General features: G+C 41.5%; 1 protein-coding gene across 1 annotated transcript in view; it reads left to right on the forward strand.

The window, feature by feature from the left end:
- The window catches only part of LOC115176124 (uncharacterized), a 145424-nt gene extending 144792 nt beyond the window's left edge, over positions 1-632 (forward strand). The window contains exon 75 of the mRNA XM_029735957.1: positions 76-632. Coding sequence (XP_029591817.1) covers positions 76-171 — 96 coding nt within the window. The 3' untranslated portion in view covers positions 172-632. The remainder of the gene's footprint in view (positions 1-75) is intronic.
- Positions 633-26680: the final 26048 nt, after the last annotated feature.

Here is a 26680-nt window from a genome sequence, read left to right on the forward strand (position 1 = left end):
TTAATCAAATAAGCTGTTTAATTTCTTCAATGATATTTTGCATGTGAATCATGCTTCCCCATCTTTCTTTTGCAGTGTATGCTATGTGGCTGCTGTGCAGCTGTAAGGAGACGCTGGCACAGACGCAGATCTTACAATGTACAGTACACCACCAGAAACGGACTCTTCTGAGGTGACAACACTAACATCAGTGGGCAACTGTCATCACAAGAACAGCCAATTATCTATCTATATCTGCTAATCAGGAGACTTCATTGGGTGCTTGCATCTATTTTTTTATCACGAAAAGAAAATTCATAATGGGCTTAATAATCCACAGGCTTTTGCGCATTGTACAATATTTTATATTATACATCTGATTGTTAATCAAGGTTACAGTTGAGCTGAACAGTATGTATGTTTATGAATTTATTAGCTATGTACTTTATGTGGTTTCACACTGTGCTGTCCACTGACTAAAACGGTTATCAGTTATTTATTGAATGTATAATAAGGTAGATTAAAATATTTATTTGAGTTTTGTTATTTCCTCTCTTGATTAACTATTAACTAACTCATTTTCAACTGCAATACAGTACTTGTTTCTTCATCACACAGTTTGACAAATGTAATAAAGACTTTGCAAATCAGTATTAAGTAAATATTTTATGAATTGGTTTGACTCATGAGGGTGATTACAGCCAGCACATCTAAACATCAAAGGAAGTCAAGATTGTCCAAACTGGCACCTTACGCTCAGAAATATCTAACACAATTTAATATCTACAGTTCCAGTCAAAAGTTTGGACACACCTACTCATTCAAGGGTTTTTCTTTATTTTTACAATTTTCTACATTGTAGAATAATAGTGAAGATATCAAAACTGTGAAATAACACATATGGAATCATGTTGTAAACAAAAAAAGTGTTCAACAAATAAAAATATATTTTAGATTTTAGATTCTTCAAAGTAGTCACCCTTTGCCTTGATGGCAGCTTTGCACACTCTTGGCATTCTCTCAACAAGCTTCACATAGAATGGTTTTCCAACAGTCTTGAAGTCATTCCCACATATGCTGAGCACTTGTTGGCTGCTTTTCCTTCCCTCTGCAGTTCAACTCATCCTAACCATCTCTATTGGGTTGAGGTCGGCCAGATTGTGGAGGATAGGTAATCTGATTTAGCACTCCATCACTCTTCTTCTTGGTCAAATAGCCCTTACACAGCCTGGAGGAATATTGGGTCATTGTCCTGTTGAAAAACAAATGATAGTCACACTAAGCGCAAACCAGATGGGATGGCGTATTGCAGCAGAATGCTGTGGTAGCCATGCTGGTTAAGTGTGCCTTGAATTCTAAATAAATCACAGACAGTGTCACCAGCAAAGCACCCCCATACCATCACACCTCCTCCAAGTCTCTTCTTATTATTAGTGTCCTTTATTAGTAGTTTCTTTGCAGCAATTCGACCATGAAGGCCTGATTCATGCAGTCATCTCGCTCTCGCTCTCTTCTCTCCCCTCTCTCTAATGTCGAGAACTGTTCTATAATTTAATATGTTTCTTGTTTGTCTATCTTTTCTATGTCTTTGTCTACATGTTTACAACAAGCAAGGGGAAGATATCAGAATAGCGACATTGGGGAATAATAATATATTGTACGGGATACATTTGTACTGTAGTGAAGCCGTCTCCATAGTAATGCAAGGCCTCTTTCATGATCATGTGAAACGTCAATTGTTATGAAAATGCTGGGATGTGTTTTTCAATGATGTTACTGTCACGGCTGTCGAAAGGAGCAGACCAAAGTGCAGCATGGTTGTAGTTTCACATTTTATTTAATCCGTGAAACTTTGCAGTAATTAAATAACTGAATAGACAAAACAACAAACCGTGACGCAGAGAGAAACAAACACTACTCAAAATATAATAACCCACAAAACCCAGGAAGAAAACCCCTACTTAAATATGATCTCCAATTAGAGACAACGAGGACCAGCTGCCTCCAATTGGAGATCAACCCAAAAAACAACAACATAGAAATAGAAAAACTAGAACTTAAACATAGAAAAACACAAAACACCCCCTGTCACGCCCTGACCTACTCTACCATAGAAAATAACCTCTTACTATGGTCAGGACGTGACAATTAAAGGTAATTATGATGCAACTATGATGGTGATACGATATGGATTACAATTATCATCCTCAATATTAAGGCTATACGTACTACATGTTATACACATAGACACTCAACCATGCAAATTGGCGGGGTTATTATTTATTTGGACATCACACATTATAGTCTTACTCTTAAACAGACATCGTACACACACTAAATCACATCCAATATACACATCAACCTACTCAGATTTACTACACACATAATATCTTGTCTCAATTTTCTAACATCTGTGGCATTGGCTCACAGGCAAACAGGCAAGGGAATAAAACAAATATTGCTAGAACCTATTCCTTGAATTCTAAATATCAAACATTTGAAAGCTCTAATTTTGACCGTCATAATACCTCTTATGGCAGTAACTTTACAAGCACTGATTATGGTCAATTTAGACTGAGAATAGTATCAAGTTATGGTAAGGGGTGAAATAAGTATAGCCAGTTACAATTGTAACGGTTTAGCAGATTATATAAAAAAAGAAGATCAGTCTTTAAGTGGCTTAAAGAAAAGGAATATAACATATACTGCTTCCAGGAAACTCACTCTGCATCCTTAGATGAAGTTGCGTGTAAAAAGGAATGGGGTGGTGAAATAATTTGCTGTCATAAACAAAGGAACTCAAAAGTTGTGATGATATTAACTAACAAAATAGTCAGGAAATAGTCAGCAATTAGTCAGGAATGATTCACAAGGAAGGTGGATCTTTTTGAATATGAAAATGGACGAAAAATACATTTGGCTCATTAATCTCTATGGTCCAAATCAGGATGATCCATACTTCTTTGAAAGTATTTATACCAATTTATTGAACTTACAGGCAAACAAATGATCAAATCATTATGGTGGGAAGAGACAATGGACCATAAATGAAATCACTCTATAAACTATCATCACTGTGCCCTTAAGGAAATCACAAATGTTATGGACACATTAGAAATAGTGGATATTTGGAGACTAAAAAACCCCGACCTAGTGAGATATACATGGAGGAGACTTAATCAAGCTAGTCATCTTGGCTACTTTCTTGTCTCTTTCTCTCTTGCATCAAAGGTTAAAACAGTTTCAATAGGAGACAGAATGCAATCGGATCATCATCTAATTGGCCTTCACATAACTCTTATAGAATTCCATGTGGATGAGAATATTGGAAATGTTATCAAAGTTTACTGGAGGACACCTTATTTTTAACTAAGACAAAATAATTTATAACAGAATTTTTCCAGTAGAATATAGGTTCAGCAAATCCCCTTATTGTTTGGGATATCTTGAAATGTACCGTCAGAGGTCATTCAATTCAATATTCATCAATAATAAAAAAGCAGTTTCTGGCTAAAGAGACAAGACTAACAAGGGAAATAAATGAACTAATAGTACAGGTAGATAAGAATGAAAACAATACTACAGAGATACAAAATAAGCTAGAGGAAAAACAAAAAGAACTTGAGAAACTTATTCAAGAACTCTCTAATGTAATCTATTACAAAAATAAAGCAAACTGGGTGGAATATGGAGAAAAATGCACAAATGTCTTCCAGTATCTCCAACACAGGAACGCTAACAAAAATAATTTGCAGAAAATCGTTACGGAAGACGGAGTCATCTATGATTCTCTGAAATATATTTTAAAAGAGGAAGATAAATATTTTAAGCAGATGTTCTCTTTTCTGTCTCAGCCTCTCCCACTGAATGAAGATTATGGTAAGGAATTCTTTCCAAATAGTAAAATAGTAAAAAAAGAGGAAAATTAACAAATGTACAGAAAGATCAGTGTGAAGGCCAAATTACAAAGGAATATCTTTTTGAGGCTATAAAAATCCTTTCAGTCTGGAAAAACTCCAGGGCTTGATGGCATGCCAGTAGAGGTATACAGTGGCATTTTTCCTATTTACATACATCCTATTTCGTCGCCTTACAACCTGGAATTAAAATGATTTTTTTGGGGGGTTGTATCATTTAATTTACACAACATGCCTACCACTTTGAAGATGCAAAATATTTTTATTGTGAAACAAACAGGAAATAAGACAAAAAAACTGAACATTTGAGTGTGCATAACTATTGCCCCCCCCCCCCCCCCCCCCCAAGTCAATACTTTGTAGTGCCACCTTTTGCAGCAATTACAGCTGCAAGTCTCTTGGGGTATGTCTCTATAAGCTTGGCATATCTAGCCACAGGGATTTTTACCCATTCTTCAAGGCAATACTGCTCCAGTTCCTTCAAGTTGGATGGGTTCCACTGGAGTACAGCAATCTTTGAGTCATACCACAGATTCTCAATTGGATTGAGGTCTGGGCTTTGATTATGCCATTCCAAGACATTTAAATGTGTTGCTTTAGCAGTATGCTTAGGGTCATTGTCCTGCTGGAAGGTGAACCTCCGTCTCAGTCTCAAATCTCTGGAAGACTGAAACAGGTTTCCCTAAAGAATTTCCCTGTATTTAGCGCCATCCATCATTCCTTAAATTCTGACCAGTTTCCCAGTCTCTGCCGATGAAAAACATCTCCACAGCATAATGCTGCCACCACCATTCTTCACTGTGGGGATGGTGTTTTTGGAGTGATAAGAGGTGTTGGGTTTGCACCAGACATAGCGTTTTCCTTGATGGCCAAAAAGCTCAATTTTAGTCTCATCTGACCAGAGTACCTTTTCCATATGTTTCGGGAGTCTCCCACATGCCCTTTGGCGAACACCATACGTGTTTGCTTATTTTTTTGCTTTAAGCATTGGCTTTTTTCTGGACACTTTTTGGTAAAGCCCAGCTCTGTGGAGTGTACGGCTTAAAGTGGTCCTATGTACAGATAGTCCAATCTCAGCTGCTTTGCAGCTCCTTCAGGGTTATCTTTGGTCTTTTTGTTGTCTCTCTGATTAATACCCTCCTTGCCTGGTCCGTGAGTTTTGGTGGGCGGCCCTTTCTTGGCAGGTTTGTTGTTGTGCCATATTCTTTAATATGGGATGTTCAAAGGTTCTGATATTTTTTTTATAACCTAACCCTGATTTGATCTGTACTTCTCCACAACTTTGTCCCTGACCTGTTTGGAGAGCTCCTTGGTCTTCATGGTGCCGCTTGCTTGGTGGTGCCGCTTGCTTGTGGGGGCCACTTGCTTAGTGGTGTTGCAGACTCTGAGGTCTTTCAGAACAAGTGTACATAAACTGAGATCATGTGACGATCATGTGACACTTAGATTGCATACAGGTGGACTTTATTTAACTAATTATGTGACTTCTGAAGGTAATTGTTTGCACCAGATCTTATTTAGGGGCTTCATAGCAAAGGGGTGAATACATATGCACCCACCACTTTTCTTTTTTTTTCTTTAATTTTCTGAAACTAATCCTTTTTTTCATTTCACTTCACCAATTTGAACTATTTTGTGCATGTCCATTACATGACATCCAAATAAAAATCAATTTAAATTACAGGTTGTAATGCAACAAAATAAGAAAAACGCCAAGGGGGAATATATCAAGGCACTGTATCAAGCCTTTTTTTGATATACTAAAAGCTCCATTGTTAGATTGTTTTAACTATTCCTATAGAAATGGTAGTCTGTCAGGTACTCAGCAAGAAGGTCTGATTTCACTATTATTAAAACAAGACCCAGATGGCAAATATAAAGATTCAGTCTATCTAAAAAAAAACTGGAGGCCCCTTACACTTCAATGTGGTGATGCTAAAATACTAGCGAAATGCAAAGCACGTAGAATTAAAAAGGTTTTACCAGGTATTATTCATCCTGATCAGACAGGTTTTTTACATGGACGATACACTGGAGATAGTATATGACAACTACTAGAAATAATAGAACATCAAACATCTAAGAAGCCAGGCCTGGTATTTATAGCAGATTTTGAAAAGGCCTTTGATAAAGTAAGACTGGATTTTATTTATAAATGGCTGTTTTTTTTTCAATTTCGGTAATTCTCTTATAAAATAGGTAAAACTAATATATAGCTACCCCAGGTGTAAAATAGTTAATAGCGGCTACTTCTCAGAAAGTTTTCAGTTCTCAAGAAGAGTTAAACGAGGTTGTCCACTGTCACCATATCTATTCATTTTGGCCATTGAAATGCTAGCTATTAAAATCAGATCCAATAACATTAGAGGATAAGAAATCCAAGGCTTCAAAACAAAGGTGTCCATGTATTCCGATGACTCAAGTTTTAAATAAGTCCACAAGCTAGACCCCTGCAATATCTCATTGAAGATCTAGATGACTTTCTGGACTCTCTGGACTAAAACCAAATTATGATAAGTGTACAATATTACGTATTGGATATTTAAAAAATACAACTTTTACATTACCCTGCAGTTTACCTATAAATGGGCTGACGGTGAAGTAGACATTCTTGGTATTCATATGACAAAACATATAAATGAGCTCTCCACAATGAATTTCAGTAGAAAACTAGATCCTGCAACCATGGACAGGTAAATATTTATGGAAAAATTAACTCTGATTAACTCTTTGGTCATAGCTTAAATTCTTGTTAATATAACTGCACTGTCCAATTGACATGAGCTATTACTGCAAAAAAAATGCCAAGCTTTTGTTTGAGGAGAGCGCCGAACAACAAAACACTTTTTTCACCGCGATAGGTTTGATAAATTCACCTCTGAAGGTGAATTGCGTACTTACATTCTGAAATAAGTGTAGTTTTGTTAGATCAAATCCTTTTTGTTAACCTAAAAAGGTCCATATATCATGCACGATCGATTTTGTATTTCCACTCGTTCAATTTGCAAAAAAAGGAATCTCTGAAAATCTCACCCTAAACGTTGTTTCAACGAGTCAAATCACATTTGTATGTATTCCTCAGAGATCCTAGAAGGTAACAAGACTTCACTATATCATTAGGGGTGTAGTATATCCTATAGGACACCATATTTGGTTTGAGAGCGACGCCATCATAGCACGCCGATGACGTGGGCAGCCATCACTTGAACGACTGTATCTTTGTCAAACAAGCACCAATCGTGGTCAAACAAAGCTAGCTAGATAGTCAATGAGCTGGGCTTTAAGGGAGTATCCGGAAACCATGTACAGTTGAAGTCAGAAGTTTCCAACAACTTTACCAAATACATTTAATCTAAGCAAAAATTTCCTGACATTTAATAGTTTCCTGACATTTAATCTAAGCAAAAATTCCCAGTCTGAGGTCAGTTAGGATCACCACTTTATTTTAAGAATGTGAAATGTCAGAATAATAGTAGAGAGAATGATTTATTTTAGCTTTTATTTCTTTCATCACATTCACAGTGGGTCAGAAGTTTACATACACTCAATTAGTATTTAGTAGCATTGCCCTGAAATTGTTTCACTTGGGTCAAACCTTTCTGGTAGCCTTCCACAAGCTTCCCACAATAATTTGGGTGAAGTTTGGCCCATTCTTCCTGACAGAGCTGGTGTAACTGAGTCAGGTTTGTAGGCCTCCTTGCTTGCACACGCTGTTCAAGTTCTGCCTGTAAATGTTCTATAGGATTGAGGTCAGGGCTTTGTGATGGCCACTCCAATACCTTGACTTTGTTGTCCTTAAGCCATTTTGCCACAACTTTGGAAATATGCTTGGGGTCATTGTCCATTTGGAAGACCCATTTGCGACCAAGCTTTAACTTCCTGACTGATGTCTGATGTTGCTTCAATATATCCACATGATTTTACTTCCTCATGATGCCATCTATTTTGTGAAGTGCACCAGTCCCTACTGCAGCAAAGCACCCCCACAATATGATGCTGCCACTCCCGTGCTTCACGGTTGGGATGGTGTTCTTCGGCTTGCAAGCGTCCCCCTTTTTCCTCCAAACATAACGATGGTCATTATGGCCAAACAGTTCTATTTTTGTTTCATCAGACCAGAGGACATTTCTCCAAAAAGTACGATCTTTGTCCCCATGTGCAGTTGCAAACCGTAGTCTGGCATTTTTATGCCGGTTTTGGAACAGTGGCTTCTTCCTTGCTGAGCGGCCTTTCAGGTTCTGTCGATAAAGGTCTCGTTTTACTGTGGATATAGATACTTTTGTACCTGTTTCCTTCAGCATCTTCACAAGGTCATTTGCTGTTGTTCTGGGATTGATTTGCACTTTTTGCACCAAAGTACGTTCATCTCTAGGAGACAGAAGGCGTCTCCTTCCTGAGCGGTATGACGGCTGCGTGGTCCCATGGGGTTTATACTTGCATTCTATTGTTTGTACAGGTAAACGTGGTACCTTCAGGCATTTGGAATTTGCTCACAAGGATGAACCAGACTTGTGGAGGTCTACAATTTTTTTCTGAGGTGTTGGCTGATTTCTTTACATTTTCCCGTGATGTCAAGCAAGAGGCACTGAGTTTGAAGGTAGGCCTTGAAATACATCCACAGGTACAGCTCCAATTGACTCAAATGATGTCAATTAGCCTATCAGAAGCTTCTAAAGCCATGACATCATTTTCAGAAATTTAACACGCTGTTTAAAGGCACAGTCAACTTAGAGTATGTAAACTTCTGATCCACTGGAATTGTGACACAGTGAATTATAAGTGAAATAATCTGTCTGTAAACAATTGTTGGAAAAAATACTTGTGTCATGCACAAAGTAGATGTCCTAACCGACTTGCAAAAACTATAGTTTGTTGACAAGAAATTTGTGGAGTGGTTGAAAAAAGAGTTTTAATGACTCCAACCTAAGTGTATGTAAACTTACAACTTCAACTGTATATAATGAATATGAATTGGGTGGGTTGAGATTATTAAATATAAAAGCACTAAACCTCACTCTAAAAGCTTAACTTATTCCAAAGTTTTACTTGAACCCTAAATGGTTCTCAGGTAGATTACTAAGAAAAGCTCATTCATTGTTTAACACTGTCCTTTTTACCTTTGTGCAGATTGCCATGTCTGATTTTTGATTAATTGAAAATTATGCTTTTATCAAAGTATCTCTTTCAAACACGCATTGCAGAGCTGGCTACAATTTAAATTTCATACCCCTAAAAAGATATAACTAATATTACAACAAATATTATGGCTAAACTCAAATGTGCTGGTTGATAAAATACCTGTATTTATGGGATTTTTTTTTTAAAGGGTATTGTTAGGGTTGAACTGGCTATTTGTTTGTATAACCTATATAATATAACGGAGAAGCTATGCTACAATATTAAGTATATAAACTATGGATAAGTCAACTGCTGAAGACAAGAACTACACCCGGCAACAGGAAGTGCGTCACGAGGTTGGGACCAGCCTGCACGCCAACGATAGGATGAGTAAGTTTAAACCAGGCTCATCCTCCCTCTGACAGGCCAGCAGCGAGCGGGAACTATCTCTGTCAGAGTATATAAGGGAGAACAAAGTATGTGACGTTCTCTTCGCTGTTTTGCCCTGCGTGGTGTTACAGTGAGACCTTATATACGAACAACATATTTACCATTCAAGTGTTTGCAATAATTAAAGTACAAAGAAAACATGAGTTACTCTTTGCTAAATAATTTGTTCTAATACCAGATTCGAATTGACGCGACCTGACAGTATTTTGTTCTTAACCCCGCTTGCGTCCCACCTACTCAACAGACAGTGTAATCCCGTGGCGCGATATTCAAATACCTTAGAAATGCTATTACTTCAATTTCTCAAACATATGACTATTTTACACCATTTAAAAGACAAAACTCTCGTTAATCTAACCACACTGTCCGATTTCAAAAAGGCTTTACAACGAAAGCAAAACATTAGATTATGTCAGCAGAGTACCCAGCCAGAAATAATCAGACACCCATTTTTCAAGCTAGCATATAATGTCACATAAACCCAAACCACAGCTAAATGCAGCACTAACCTTTGATGATCTTCATCAGATGACAATCCTAGGACATTATGTTATACAATACATGCATGTTTTGTTCAATCAAGTTCATATTTATATCAAAAACCAGCTTTTTACATTAGCATGTGACGAGCATGTGACTAGCATTCCCACCGAAACACTTCCGGTGAATTTACTAAATTACTCACGATAAACGTTCACAAAAAACATAACAATTATTTAAAGAATTATAGATACAGAACTCCTTTATGCACTCGCTATGGCCGATTTTAAAATAGCTTTTTGGTGAAAGCACATTTTGCAATATTCTGAGTAGATAGCCCGGCCATCACAGGCTAGCTATTTTGACACCCACCAAGTGTGGTACTCACCAAACTCCGATTTACTATTAGAAAAGTTTGATTACCTTTGCTGTTCTTCGTCAGAATGCACTCCCAGGACTTCTACTTCAATAACAAATGTTGGTTTGGTTCAAAATAATCCATAGTTATATCCAAATAGTGGCGTTTTGTTCGTGCGTTCAAGACACTATCCGAAGGGTAAAGAAGGGTGATGCGCCCGACGCGTTTCATGACAAAAAATTTCAAAATATTCCATTACCGTACTTCGAAGCATGTCAAACGCTGTTTAAAATCAATTTTTATGCTATTTTTCTCGTAAAAAAGCGATAATATTCCGACCAGGAGTCGTTGTTTTCGTTCAAAGAGAGAGAAAGTAAACATGGTGTCGGCTCGTGCACGCGCCTCCAGTCTCATTGTCCTCAGATCGACCACTTACAAAATGCGCTACTGTTTTTCAGCCAGGGCCTGCAAAGCCACCATTCATCGTTCTGGCGCCTTCTGAGAGCCTATGGGAGCGTTAGAAAATGTCACGTCATGCCAGAGATCCCCTGTTTTGGTTAGAGATGATCAAGAAGGCCAAGAAAAAGTCAGAGAGAGCGCTTCCTGCTTGGAATCTTCTCAGGTTTTGGCCTGCCAAATGAGTTCTGTTATACTCACAGACACCATTCAAACTGTTTTAGAAACTTTAGGGTGTTTTCTATCCAAATCAAACAATTATATGCATATTCTAGTTACTGGGCAGGAGTAGTAACCAGATTAAATCGGGTACGTTTTTTATCCGGCCGTGCAAATACTGCCCCCTATCCCCAACAGGTTAATTGATATTGTAAATTGGAATGGTAGAGTTATGTCTTTCATGGAGTTATCAGAATTGTATGGGACGGTCTACTCAATCCAAGAGTACAACCAATTGATTACAGCATTACCCCAAACATGGAGGAAGCAGGTAGCAGCAGGATGAGGTTGGGAACTGGTCTGTCTGCCTAATATAAAGGATCAAAACTGGCTGACGAATAAAAATAGCATAAATAGGGAAGTATACCAGTTTAATTTGAGGACCAGGATGTTGACAACTGTGCCATTGTAACGTCCGTCGTTAGCGTGAGACCAAGGCGCAGCGTGGTTTGGGTTCATCATATTTTAATATAAACGGTGAACCAGCAAAAACAATAAACAAGAAGCAACACAACGAACAGTTTCGCAGGCTACTAACAGCAATGCAAAATCAACTTCCCACAAAAGACAGGTGGAAAAAGGGCTACCTAAGTATGGCTCCCAATCAGTGACAACGATCTACAGCTGTCCCTGATTGAGAGCCATACCAGGCCAAAACGAAGAAATAGAACACATAGATAGGGAACATAGAATGAACATAGAAATAGAAAATATAGAACATGCATCAAAACCCCGAAACACAAAACAAACACCCCCTGCCACGCCCTGACCAAACTACAATAACAAATAACCCGAATTTACAGTTCAGGACGTGACAGTACCCCCATCCCCCCCCAAAGGTGCAGCAGACCCCGAATGCACCTAAAAGAAAAACTCACAAAACAATAACCCCAAACTAAAGGGAGGGAAGGGAGGGAAGGGAGGGTGGCCACCGTCAATGACGGTTCTTGTGCTACACCCCCCCTTCCCAATCCTCCCCCCTACGGAGGTGGCACAGGAGCGGGACAGAGACCCCGCTCCACCACTGGCTCACCCCACTTTGGTGGCGCCTCTAGAGCGGGGTCCCTCGCCGCCGACCCCAGACGGGGACACTCGCAGCGGGCGGTTCTGGCTGCGCCGGACAGGCGGGCGGTTCTGGCTGCGCCGGACAGGCGGCGGTTCTGGCTGCGCCGGACAGGCGGGCGGCTCTGGTGGCCCCGGACAGGCTGGCGGCTCTGGCTGCGCCGGACAGGCGGGCGGCTCTGGTGGCCCCGGACTGGCGGGCGGCTCTGGCGGCCCCGGACTGGCGGTTGGCTCTGGCGTCCCCGGACTGGCGGGACTAGCAGTAGATCTGGCTCTAGGCGCAGGCACAGGATTCACCAGGCTGGGGAGACATGGAGGAGGTCTGGCTCTGCGAGCAGGCACAGGACTCACCAGGCTGGGGAGACATGCAGGAGGCCTGGCTCTGGGAGCAGGCACAGGACTCACCAGACTGGGGAGACATGCAGGAGGCCTGGCTCTGGGAGCAGGCACAGGATAGATTGGGTCTTGAAGATGTACTGGAGGTCTGGAGCACACAGCCTGCACAACCCGTCCTGGCTGGGTTGTAACATTAGCCCTGCACGGGCGGAGTGCTGGCACAGGGCGAACTGGGCTGTGCTGAGGCATGATGGCTACTGTGTGTAGAGCAGGCGCAGGGTAGCCTGGGCCTAGGGACGCACTGGTGGCCAGATGTGCTGAGCAGGCATACTCCTACCTGGCTGGATGCCCACTCTAGCACGGCACTTGCGAGGGGATGGGATGTAGCGCACCGGGCTATGAGCGCGCACTGGAGACACCGTGCGCTCTACCGCATAACACGGTGCCTGACCAGTACCACGCCGCTTCCGGTAAGCACGGGGAGTTGGCTCAGGTCTAACGCCTGACTCTGCCAATCTCCCCGTGTGCCCCCCCAAAAAAATTTGGGGGCTGCCTCTTCACCTCCACCTACTTCCCCCGGCAGGCTGTTGCAATTGTCCAATAGCTGTTCCCAAGTCCAGTCTATTCCTCCCTCCAATTCCTCCAGCGACCAGGATGCCATCACCTCCCGAGCACGCTGCTTGATCCACTCCTGGTGCTGCTCCCTTCCACGCTGCTTGGTCCATTGGTGGTGGGAAGTTCTGTAATGTCCGTCGTTAGCGTGAGACCAAGGCGCAGCGTGGGTTGGGTTCATCATATTTTAATATAAACGGTGAACCAGCAAAAACAGTAAACAAGAAGCAACACAACGAACGAACAGTTTTGCAGGCTACTAACAGCAATGCAAAATCAACTTCCCACAAAAGACAGATGGAAAAAGGGCTACCTAAGTCTGGCTCCCAATCAGCGACAACGATGTACAGCTGTCCCTGATTGAGAGCCATACCAGGCCAAAACAAAGAAATACAATACATAGATAGGGTACATAGAATGAACATAGAAATAGAAAATATAGAACATACATCAAAACCCCGAAACACACAAAACAAACACCCCCTGCCACGCCCTGACCAAACTACAATAACAAATAACCCCTTTTACTGGTCAGGACGTGACAGCCATACAGATTGCAAAATAGTTGGGAAGAGATTTTTGATGTACCGATTCCATGGTACAGGGTGTAAGAATTGATATATAAAATGACGCAGGATTCAAGACTTCGTGCTTTTCAGATAAAATTATTATATAGAATTATTGAAACCAACAAAATATTGAATATTTGGGGCATAAAATCATCGAAGCTCTGTAGATTTGTTGTGAGGATACAGAATCAACAAACCATTTATTTTGGTATTGCCCTCAGGTAGCCTGTTTCTGGTCTCGGGTTCAGGAATGGCTGAAAATGCATAACATTGATCTAAAATGTACCCTAGAAATAGTACTGATGGGAGATCTGGAGAGACCGGGTCAGTCAATTACTAATATACTAATACTTTTAGTAAAAGTATTTATCTTCAACTTGCAATCTGTGGATTCTATTCGATTAGATAGATTGAAATTGTAGGTTAAACATCACTGCATATTTGAAAGATTTACACTACCGTTCAAAAGTTTGCGGTCACTCCGGGATGTTGGCCTTCTAAGCAAAGTTGCAAAGAAAAAGCCATATCTCTGTCCAGTGTCTGTGTTCTTTTGCCCATCTTAATATTTTATTTTCATCGGCCAGTCTGAGATATGGCTTTTTCTTTGCAACTCTGCCAATAAGGCCAGCATGCCGGGGGTCACCTCTTCACTGCTGATGTTGAGACTGGTGTTTTGCGGGTACTATTTAATGAAGCTGCCAGTTGAGGACTTGTGAGCTGTCTGTTTCTCAAACTAGACACTCTAATGTACTTGTCCTCTTGCTTAGTTGTGCACCGGGGCCTTCCACTCCTCTTTCTATTCTGGTTAAAGCCAGTTTGCGCTGTTCTGTAAAGGGAGTAGTACACAGTTTTGTACGAGATCTTCAGTTTCTTGGCAATTTCTCGCATGGAATAGCCTTCATTTTTTATAACAAGATTAGACTGACGAGTTTCTTCAACAAAGATGGCTGACAAAACATTACGGTGGAACCAAATGTAAGTTGTTATAACGTCATAACGAGTCAAGCAAAACATTTACAATTGAGAGGAATATTTTAGTTAATGTAGAGACAAACGTTTGTGCATATTTTTTTGTGATCAAGTTAATTTACGAGAATCGCTATTTAGCAGGTTATCTGACTAGCTTACATTAGCCAGCTAACTAGTGTTAGGAGAATGAATTTGTAATTAGTGTTGTTTAATGTTTTAGGGACTCCTGAGAAAACCAGCAAATCAGGCTGTCGTCTTGTGAAACAGTGGATGTAAAGAATCCAGCTAGCTTAAGCATTTACTGCAAATTGAATGTACAATTATGTAAGCTTGCCTCGCAATGCAGCTGAAGTAACATAGCTAACTAATTACTTGCTTATTGTGTAGTGGAGGATAAAATTAACTGTTTGCCTATGGATGTGTAGCTAGCTACAGTATATAGACAATCTGTGTATGGACCCTGAAACGTTTGGTATGAATATTACTTCAGAACCTATCTATGAACCTCAGCTATCATAGTTGTTGTACTACTTTTAAACTCGGACAAAACAGAGATGCTTGTTCTAGGTCCCAAGAAACAAAGAGATCTTCTGTTGAATCTGACAATTAATCTGGATGGTTGTACAGTCGTCTCAAATAAAACTGTGAATGACCTCGGCGTTACTCTGGACCCTGATCTCTCTTTTGAAGAACATATCAAGACTGTTTCAAGGACAGCTTTTTTCCATCTACGTAACATTGCAAAAATCAGAAACTTTCTGTCCAAAAATGATGCAGAAAAATTCATCCATGCTTTTGTTACTTCTAGGCTGGACTACTGCAATGCTCTACTTTCCGGCTACCCGGATAAAGCACTAAACAAACTTCAGTTAGTGCTAAATACGGCTGCTAGAATCCTGACTAGAACCCAAAAATTTGATCATATTTCTCCAGTGCTAGCCTCCCTACACTGGCTTCCTGTTAAGGCAAGGGCTGATTTCAAGGTTTTACTGCTAACCTACAAAGCATTACATGGGCTTGCTCCTACCTATCTTTCCGATTTGGTCCTGCCGTACATACCTACACGTACGCTACGGTCACAAGACGCAGGCCTCCTAATTGTCCCTAGAATTTCTAAGCAAACGGCTGGAGGTAGGGCTTTCTCCTATAGAGCTCCATTTTTATGGAATGGTCTGCCTACCCATGTGAGAGACGCAGACTCAGTCTCAACCTTTAAGTCTTTACTGAAGACTTATCTCTTCAGTAGGTCCTATGATTAAGTATAGTCTGGCCCAGGAGTGTAAAGGTGAACGGAAAGGCTGGAGCAACGAACCGCCCTTGCTGTCTCTGCCTTGCCGGTTCCCCTCTCTCCACTGGGATTCTCTGCCTCTAACCCTATTACAGGGGCTGAGTCACTGGCTTACTGGTGTTCTTCCATGCCGTCCATGGGAGGGGTGCATCACTTGAGTGGGTTGAGTCACTGACGTGGTCTTCCTGTCTGGGTTGGCGCCCCCCCCCCCACCCTTGGGTTGTGCCGTGGCGGAGATCTTTGTGGGCTACACTCGGCCTTGTCTTAGGACGGTAAGTTGGTGGTTGTAGACATCCCTCTAGTGGTGTGGGGGCTGTGCTTTGGCAAAGTGGGTGGGGTTATATCCTGCCTGTTTGGCCCTGTCCGGGGGTATCATCGGATGGGGCCACAGTGTCTTCTGATCCCTCCTGTCTCAGCCTTCAGTATTTATGCTGCAGTAGTTTATGTGTCGGGGGGCTAGGGTCAGTCTGTTACATCTGGAGTATTTCTCTTGTCTTATCCGGTGTCCTGTGTGAACTTAAATATGCTGTCTCTAATTCTCTTTTTCTCTTTCTTTCTTTCTCTCGGAGGACCTGAGCCCTAGGACCATGCCTCAGGACTACCTGGCATGATGACTCCTTGCTGTCCCCAGTCCACCTGGCCATGCTGCTGCTCCAGTTTCAACTGTTCTGCCTGCGGCTATGGAACCCTGACCTGTTCACCGGACGTGCTTGCTGCACCCTCGACAACTACTAGGATTATTATTATTTGACCATGCTGGTCATTTATGAACATTTTAACATCTTGACCATGTTCTGTTATAATATCCACCCGGCACAGCCAGAAGAGGACTGGCCACCTTCATAGCCTGGTTCCTCTCTAGGTTTCTTCCTAGGTTTTTGGCCTTTCTAGGGAGTTTTTCCTAGGGAGTTTTTCCTAGCCACCATGCTTCTTTCACATGCATTGCTTGCTGTTTGGGGTTTTAGGCTGGGTTTCTGTACAGCACTTTGAGATATCAGCTGATGTACGAAGGGCTATATAAATACATTTGATTTGATTTGATTTGATTTGTATCAACTTCAAGTCTGAATGGCATTAATGAAGCCTATGTGTAACCGGTGTGAAATGGCTAGCTTGTTAGCGGGTTGCAAGCTAATAGTGTTTCAATCGGTGACGTCAATCGCTCGGAGACCTTGAAGTAGTTGTTCCCCGTGTTCTTCAACGAGCGATGGGTAACGATGCTTCGAGGGTGGCTGTTGTCAATGTGTGCAGAGGGTCCATGGTTTGAGCCCAGTTAGGGGTGAGGAGAGGGATGGAAGCGAAACTGTTACATTGATGCTGTTGACCCGGATCACTGGTTGCTGTGGAAAAGGAGGAGGTCAAAGGGGGGTGAGTGTAACCGGTGTGAAATGGCTAGCTAGTTCGCGGGGTGCGCACTTATAGCATTTCAATTGGTGACGTCACTCGCTCTGAGACCTTGAAGTAGTTATTCCCCTTGCTCTGCAAGGGCCGTGGCTTTTGTGGAGAGATGGGTAACGATGCTTCGAGGGTGGCTGTTGTCGATGTGTGCAGAGGCTCCCTGGTTCGAGCCCAGGTAGGGGCGAGGAGAGGGACGGAAGCGAAACGTTTACATTTGGATAGAGTAGAATATAATAATTTTATTGTGCCAAGGATGCAAGTCCTATATACACATGTACTGTAGTTATTACCATGCATGAGGTTCCCATATTGTAGCCTGTACATTGAATATATTCACTGATCATGTACTCTTCCTTGGCAAATAAATGTGCGGTTCAGGTATAAATCTCTGAGACATTATTTTTCAGTCATATCAAACTCCATTATTTGAATGATGCTGTGTCTGCATGTATGTATTACAATTATACACTTCAACAGTGTTTACCACTCCTGCTCCTGGGACATCAATGATTACATATTGTAACTAAGTACTAGAAACATGATTGAGTTGTATTTCATATATGCAGAAAAAAAACGATGCATATCTAACTCCCTTCATCTGCATTTATCTGAGGACACAGGATAATATTTCAATGAGATACTTAATTTCAACCAGCGGAGAATGTGAAATGCTTTATTGAAAGAACTTCATTATCCAGGTGTTATAAATGCATAAATGCATTATAATTATGATAATTGTAATATTATATTATGAATACAAGTTCAATCTGTACTTCAATGCACATATGGTGTGCATTATAAAACCAGGAAGAAAGACAAGGTGGGGAGAGAGGTGTTGAAGACAAAAAGGGAAAGAGGTAAGAACAGTGGCAGACAGCATATGATTCATGAATTACAGTGCTACCCTGATATTCTCTCAGTTCATCACAATTGCGTTGTCTCCTAACCAGCCTTGGGGCCCCAGTTGACCCGAAGGTTATCTTAAGAGCGGGTGAGGTGGCGATGACGGGACTGGCTTCCTCTCTCACATCAAAACATACCTGAAGACGAGTGACAGATGGCTAGAGAGAGCATGATTAAGCCTTGTTTTTTTATTCTAATTTATTCTTATTTCAATGTAAAGCATCTCTTTAATAATACTTCCTGTTGACCCGACCAAGTGACATCTCACCTATGATCATGCTGTGCACTCTATGTCAGCCAGTTCAGATGCGGGAGGGGTTCACCAAAACAGCTGATATAACCTAGAGGATTTAGGGAGAAGGGGGAGAGGGATGAAGTGAAAAAGAGACTGTTATTGTGTGTGTGTGTGGTCTCACCTGGTGTCCGCACTAAGTGGCTACAGAGTACTTTATGCTGAAAAACAGACACATGAGGACAAACAATAGAAGATAATGTCAATAGAAGATACTGTATGTGATGGAGACACTTACCTGTAACATTTAAATATAGAGGGCTGTGTCTCACCACTTGGTTATTGCAAGGCTAACCCCCAGGGAAATCATGACTTGGCAGCAACAGATAGTCCAGTGAAAATGGCTGTGTTCACGGGGTGTAAATCTGAAAATTAGCAGCTGACATCTTAAGTTTAAAAAAAAATTAATGCATGTAAGACAGGTACAACAAGACAGGCCGAGATGGAGAAAAAGAACACAGAACAGTTTAATTACCTCTGGTTATGGACACTTTTGCCAGCAATAAAGCTTCCACGGCCTGTTCCTCGGACAGTGAACATCTGGCAATATCTACATTTTCGACCCCTTGATCTGTTCGGTCTCTGAAAGTAAAGAAAACAGCTTATCTTTTATAGATATGAAACAATAACTGAGATATGACCGTTCAATCTAAAGCAGCAGATTTTTAGGATACGTCAATACAGCCCAGTGCTGCTTACCTGAGATGCCATCTTCGTAGGTGTCCACTTTGACTTCCTTTGTGTCGGAAAAAAGTTGCTTTCAGAACAATTATTTTTGATGGAAAATAAAAAAGGTTTTGCTCTCGACAAAAAGACACAACCGAAGATGCTGCCATATCCTGCCAGCACGCCCACAAGCGAGCCACTCAGGAGCAGAATGATGATGCGTGGAAGAGGGAAAGGAATGAGATGGGAACAACAATTTGTTGCAGGTTGGGGAGGGGGGCTAATAGCTGAACAATAGACTATTCAACCTTTACTAAAGAATAGTCTAATAGATTTGCCCTAATGACCAAGGGGTAGCTTGCTACTCAATGTAATAAAGTAATGACTTTTCAAATAAGTTACCTTATACATTATGTTGGCTGACAATTTGTTAGCTACGCTGTCCTTACGACAATAGAACGAGTCAAAATTTACCCAAGGTTGAAAAACGGCTTAAGAACGTTGGCTAAACTGAAACACTAGCGCGAGCCCATAGCAAAGTAATGGAATCGAACGTACGCAGAGCCTGTTATGACTGGGGTGATGGTTAGAATTACATAAAAAATGTATCCTTTTTTATTTTACCACTACAATCTGATCGTCGGACGAAACTGGAAAACAACTTGTGTAGAAAGTAAACATCCGCACCTCGATGGTGTCAACTGTGCTTATGTCTGCGTAATGAAAACGTAGAGAAAAAATAAAAACTTCTGACTATTTCTGGTCTAGCGATTGATGACAAACGAGCTCGCTGCCCAGACTTACAAAGAGGAGATTCTCCTGATTAAAATGGTGCCTGTGTAACAGTTTTGCTTCCATCCCCCTCCTCACCCCTACCTGGGTTTGAACCAGGGAGCCTCTACACACATAGACAACAGCCACCCTCAAAGCATCATTACCCATCGCTCCACAAACGCCACAGCAAGGGGAACAACCACTTCAAGGTCTCAGAGCGAGTGACGTCACCGATTGAAACGCTATTATCGCGCACCCTGCTAACTAGCTATCTATTTCACACCGGTTACACCCGACTTGAAAAAAACGAAATATACATAGTGAGATATTTGGCGAAAAAGACCGGCATGCCTCTCCATAGGAAAATGAGTTCCAAGGGCAAAAAGTATTTTGGGGCTAGCATTTGATGACAACCGAGCTAGCTGCCCAGGCTTACATAAATGGAAAGAGGAGATTTTCATGATTAAAATGGTGTCTGACTTGAAAAAATCAAAATATACACATTGCGAGATATTTGGAGAAAAAGACAGACATGCCTATATTTCCCCCATAGGAAACAATGGGAAGACCGCAGAGTTCCAAAATTATTTTTGTTGTTTTCATTGCCAACAATAGCGAAGCAGGCATTGTGACGTTGAACAATAAGCTGGGAATAGAACATTCAGAAGGCGAGTTGGTGCCACGGTGCTCAATAGAACTAATAGGAGCTGGCAGGGTGAAAAATCCAGATGTTAATTTAGTTATGGATCCATAATGAATTACTATGGAAATAAATATCACTGATTTACAGAAATATTGGAACAAAGTTGTCTAATGAAGGCAAAACAATTTAGAATCCTCCCATCCTGTAGCCTACTCCCGACAATCACGTTGTACAGCTCCATATTTTCCATTCCATTAGGATTTCGTTTTTCATTTTAATCTGAATGGAAACACCATAATATGAATCATATTAATTAAGCCACATTTTTTTTAAATCAATCCCATATACTATGTTATTACAAAAATGGTTTTAAATTCTCTGGTAATGCCAATACGGAATACTATCAAATGCTTCTCAAAGATGCCCTCTGGTGGTCAAACTAGCAATAACTTGCAGTAACAGAAGAAATGGCAGAGAATTAAATGACGTGCCACAGAATGCTGCAGCAGCACGCAGGGTGTGCCGCAGTATGTCGCAACTTCTAACAGAGGAACCACTGTAAAAATCTGCTGTTTCCAGCTACAATAGTCATTTACAATATTAAGAATGTCTACACTGTATTTCTGATCAATTTGATGTTATTTTAATAACCAAAAATGTGATTTTCTTTCAAAAACAGGAACATTTCTAAGTGACCCCAGACTTTTGAATGGTAGTGTATGCTGCGTAGAAATCCGAGGAGGATGGCCAGCAGAGATAGGTGGGATGGGCTGTGAGAAGCTCATGGTTGGGATGTGGAATTGGAGACAAGTGGGAGGGGAGTTGCTGGGTGGGGGATAGAATGATGATAACAGTATAAAAAAATAAAGTAAAAATAAAACATAATAAAAAGTAAGTTTGAATGATACTGAGGGGCAGTGTTTTTACAGCTAATGCTGGTTTGCCTGAGGCTGATGCCGTGCAGGTGTTTGTACACATGAATATACACACACTCTCATTCAAATGCACACATACACGGACCAAGACACATGTAAATAGTGCCAGACATGCACTCAAACATATACAGTTGGCCTTGCTGTTATGATTTTACTTGACCTTGATGTCCTTTGTTTTTTGCATTGTTGTTTTCTGTTGTTAGGTTCTTATTTTTCTGAGTAAATAACCCACCGACACTAGAGAAGCTTTAACCAAGTTTAATTCTTCCCAAAGGTTCTGTAGCTGTAATGAGACAACCCAACATTTGTCCCATCCAGATATTTATATCCCACTTAAGACACTCCTCCTTCTCTGCAATCCTTACATTTTATGGCTCTACAGGAAGCTAATAAAGAGCGTAACAGGATACCAAACATTTATTACTCTCTTAAGAGACTCTGTCCTCACCTTCTGACCTCAACCCCTCCTTCATCTAATCCACAGATATCCATCTGTCTTCCCTATATCAACACGTCGCTCTCTATATCAACACTCCTCCATCAAACACATTCCAAAGCCTTCTGGCTTTCTACAGAGAACCCTTAACTTTCTCCTTTGATTCTGTGCTTCTTCTCTATCATTTATTTAATATCTCAATATTCACAATATACCGTCGCTGGAGGCTCCAGGCCGTTGACCGTCGCTGGAGGCTCCGGGCCGTTGATCGTCGTTGGAGGCTCCGGGCCGTTGACCGTCGCTGGAGGCTCCGGGCCGTTGACCGTCGCTGGAGGCTCCGGGCTGTAGAGGCGCACTGGAGGCTTAGTGCGTGGAGCCGGCACAGGACGTGCCGGGCTGGGGAGGTGCACTGGAGGCCTGGTGCGTGGAGCCGGCACAGGTGGCACCGGGTTGGTGACACGCACTTCAGGGCGAGTGCGGGGAGCTGGCACAGGACGTACCGGACTGGGGAGGGCGCACTGGAGGCCTGGTGCGTGGAGCCGGTACAGGTGGCACCGGACTGGTGGCACGCACTTCAGGGCAAGTGCGGGGAGCTGGCACAGGACGTACCGGACTGGTGGGGCGCACTGGAGGCCTGGTGCGTGGAGCCGGCACAGGTGGCACCGGACTGGTGACACGCACTTCCGGGAGGGTGCGGAGAGCTGGCCCATGACGCACCAGACTGCTGACAGGATCTTCAGGTCTAATGTTGTGCAGAACACACTTGACCAACATCTCTCCCAACTTCTCCATCGCCTCCCTGACGGTCTCTGGCTCTTCAAGATGAGTGCGGAGATCTGGCACAGATTGCACCGGACTGATGACCCGCTTTTCAGGGCGAGTGCGAGGAACCGGCACAGGACATACCGGGCTGGAGAGACGCACTGTTGGCCTGGTGCGTGGAGCCGGCACAGATGGCACCGGACTGATGACACGCTCTTCAGCACGCCTGCGCTGCAGCCTACTCCTCGCCAACATAATTCTCCGATATCCCCCCTCACATTGTTCCATCGACTCCCAGGCGGGCTCTGGCTCACTCCTTGGGTCGACCTACCACTTCTCTATCGCCTCCCTGACGGTCTCTGGCTCTTCCCTCTGCTCAGCCGCCAGCTCCATGTGCCCCCCCCCCCCAAAAAAAAAGAAATCTTGGGGTTTCTGTGGCCGCGGTCCCCGGCGTCGTCGCTTCCTTCCATGCTCCTTTGTGACTCCTGCCAAGGAAGGGTCTCGTGTCCTCCCATGACTTCCTCCCATGTCCAAAACTCCTTTACCTCGTGGACACGCTGCTTGGTCCTTTTGTGGTGGGATATTCTGTCACGTTCTTCAAAATGAGCGGACCAAGGCGCAGCGTGTGTTGAGGTCCACATATTTATTTAACGTGAAACTTCTTCAACAAAACAACTAACAAGCAACAAAACGTGACTATGTGGTGCAACAAGCACAAAACCAAACAATATCCCACAAACACAAGTGGGAGAAATGGCTACCTAAATATGATCCCCAATTAGAGGCAACGAATACCAGCTGCCTCTAATTGGGAACCATACAAAACACCAACATAGAAATATTGAACTAGAACACCCCCTAGTCACGCCCTGACCTACTACACCATAGAGAACCAAGGGCTCTCTATGGTCAGGGCGTGACAATATATTTCCACACTATGAGTTTGAATAGCGAGAGTGGGGTATGTTGAGCATCACTCCGACAAGGGAAATATCGTATTCTTTCTAATAAAGATATCTACATATAATTCAGGATGTTATGTATCCCTGGAAATAATCTGAATTTGTCCAAAAAAAGTGGTATCCTGGCATTCAACCTAGCCCAATTGGAGAGGGTAAGTTAAGCCATCTACAAATGTGTGTTCTGAATGAAATATTACCACTACCCTTTTAAAACCATGTCTATCTTATTTCCCAAACACAATTCAACACAATCACTCTTTTAACTCAGTCTTAACAGCTAACAAACACTTTGTACTTTTTAAAAACACTTTTAACATAGGACAGGCCCTGTTGTTACCTCATATCCTAGCGATAATGCCTTGCATTACGCCTAGGAAGTAAACACTTCAATTTGCTCAACTTGCCATTGGCTCAACCATTGGCTCAACTTACCCCAACATTTTGACTATGTTAGCCGACACAGCTACAAGGATGCACTTTCACACTAGGTTTAGAACCCCATATTGAAGCTTATAGAGTCCCCAACTGATGTACAGAAAAATCTTTAAATTATTTACTTTGGTTTAGAAATAAGCATCATGAAACCTCAAACACAATAAATTCATTTGACTCTGTTCTTTAGACCTTTTTTGGACCACTTTTTCCATGTGGTTTCTTCCTTCACAGACTCCATGAAATGATGACCTCTTCCTAAATATTTGGTGAAATTATACATTTTGTAGGTTGCTCAACTTAACCCACTCTCCCCTAATACTGTAACATTGTGAAAATGATAATAATGCCCTTTCAGTGTAAGAACTGTTTGAAAAGGCCGCCGGACATTTCAGCGGGATGGAGGTTTGGCCTGCTTGGTAACATCACCAGGTGGTAAATTAGTTAATAGAACAATAAGAAATAGAGTTCCAAACCTCTCTGCTAATGTAATGTAACCTTTATTTAACAGGACAATGACCCAACACAACTCCAGGCTGTGTTAAGGCTATTTGACCAAGAAGGAGAGTGATGGAGTGTTGCATCAGATGACCTGGCCTCCACAATCACCCAACCTCAACCCAATTGAGATGGTTTGGGATGAATTGGACTGCAGAGTGAAGAAAAAGGAGCCAACAAATGCTCAGCATATGTGGGAACTCCTTCAAGACTGTCAAAGCATTCCAGGTGAAGCTGGTTGAGAGAATACCAAGATTGTGCAAAGCTGTCATCAAGGCAAAGGGTGGCTACTTTGAAGAATCTAAAATATATTTTGATTTGTTTAACACTGTTTTGGTTACAACATGATTCCATATGTGTTATTTCATAGTTTTGATGTCTTCACTATTATTCTTCAATGTAGAAAATAGTAAAAAAAAGAAAAACCCTTGAATAAGTAGGTGTTTCCAAACTTTTGACTGGTATTTTATATAAAGCTAAGTACTTCCATGTCTAAGGGCTCTTTAAGTGAACATGACTGTCACTATGAATATGAATTTTTCAGCTTGCTTCTCTATTACAGATAGAAATCAAAGATGGATTAACAATATTTTCCCCACCATGCTTAAAGGAGAGCCAGATATTCCAGTTTGGGTGTTTTCTTTCCGAGGTAGGTCATTACAGAAATGTGAAAAGGTTAGTCCTATTAAAGTGATAGCTCTACTGAATAATAAGGCCTTACATGCGTTATAAATCCGTGAGAAAGAACTTAGGTCAACATTCTCAGAGACATACTGACATTTAAAAGAACATTTAATTAGATACAGTATGCACAAACTGTGTAAACAAAGATTTCATCCCTATCAAACTTTCAATCTAAGACAATCCAAGACTTCAATGCATTTTTTTACACATGATGATGACATTGTCAAGTAACATTGTCGTGTTTCTCTTCAGAGCGGAATGTCTTTAGATTGTTTCCCTCTAAGGGCTACAGTGTTTTTACATCACAGTTTTTACATCACATGAATGCTTATGGGTTTAATCATTTTAATATATTTTCCTTATCACTGTCTGTCTATACTCATTAAACAGAGACATTATCCAAACATAGATTTATGCTCGACATTGAAGATATCTAAAGCTAGATTAAAATTGTGGAGATGGGAGGATTTATGGGGCATTCACATGCTTGTAGGAAGTGGGAAACTGGGTAGTGGGATGTCGTAAATCCGACATGATTGTGTTCAAGTGCTTTTAAGGTTGGAACAAATCTTCAACTAATAAGATTTTAAATTGCTTGATAAGCTAACTAATAATGAAGTTAGCTAGCTTGCTTAACATTGACAACATGGTCAAACTGGTTACATTATCCATATTGATTGAAGTTAGTAATTGTCAAAAATTGATTTGTTGTCATCTTTTGGTTGAAAAGGTAAAAGGTCAGTGGTGAAAACGAACATTCCCAGTTTCCACGAATTGGAGCGTCGATCAAGTGAAACTTCCCAGGCGGAACTATGAACTTCCGATAACTCCAATTGCATGTGAATGCCCCATAATATTGTTGCATTCAGACCCCTTGAATTTTTACAGCCTTATTCTAAAATGTATTAAATCGTTTTCCCCCCCTCATCAATCTACACACAATACCCCATAACGACAAAGCAAAACAGGTTTTTCGAAAATGTTGCTAAAAATCCAATAAAATTAACTGAAATATCACATTTGCATAAGTATTCAGAACCTTTACTCAGTACTTTGCTGAAGCACCTTTGGCAGCGATTACAGCCTTGAGTCGTCTTGGTTATGATGCTACAAGCTTGGCACACCTGTATTTTGGGAGTTTCTCCCATTCTTCTCTGCAGATCTTCTCAAGTGTACAAATAGTTGGGGGTGTGGTTGGATGACAAGCTGAGCTTCACTGTTCATGTGGAGAACTTGATAAGGAAGCTCAAGCTGAGAATAGGTTTTTATTACGGGCGTAAGGCTTGTTTTTCTCTGGAGGCCAGGAAGGAGCTGGTACAATGTACATTACTGGCGGTTTTAGATTTTAGTGATGTTATATATATGCAGGCCTCAACCACTACCATGAGAGCACTTGATTCAGTATATCATGCGGCCCTCCGGTAAATGAACCTATCAAAAACATCTAACACATCATTGTGATCTCTACAGTGCCATTGGCTG

The sequence above is a fragment of the Salmo trutta genome, chromosome 36 (assembly GCF_901001165.1).
Source record: "Salmo trutta chromosome 36, fSalTru1.1, whole genome shotgun sequence".
In the NCBI taxonomy this organism is placed as follows: Eukaryota; Metazoa; Chordata; class Actinopteri; order Salmoniformes; family Salmonidae; genus Salmo; species Salmo trutta.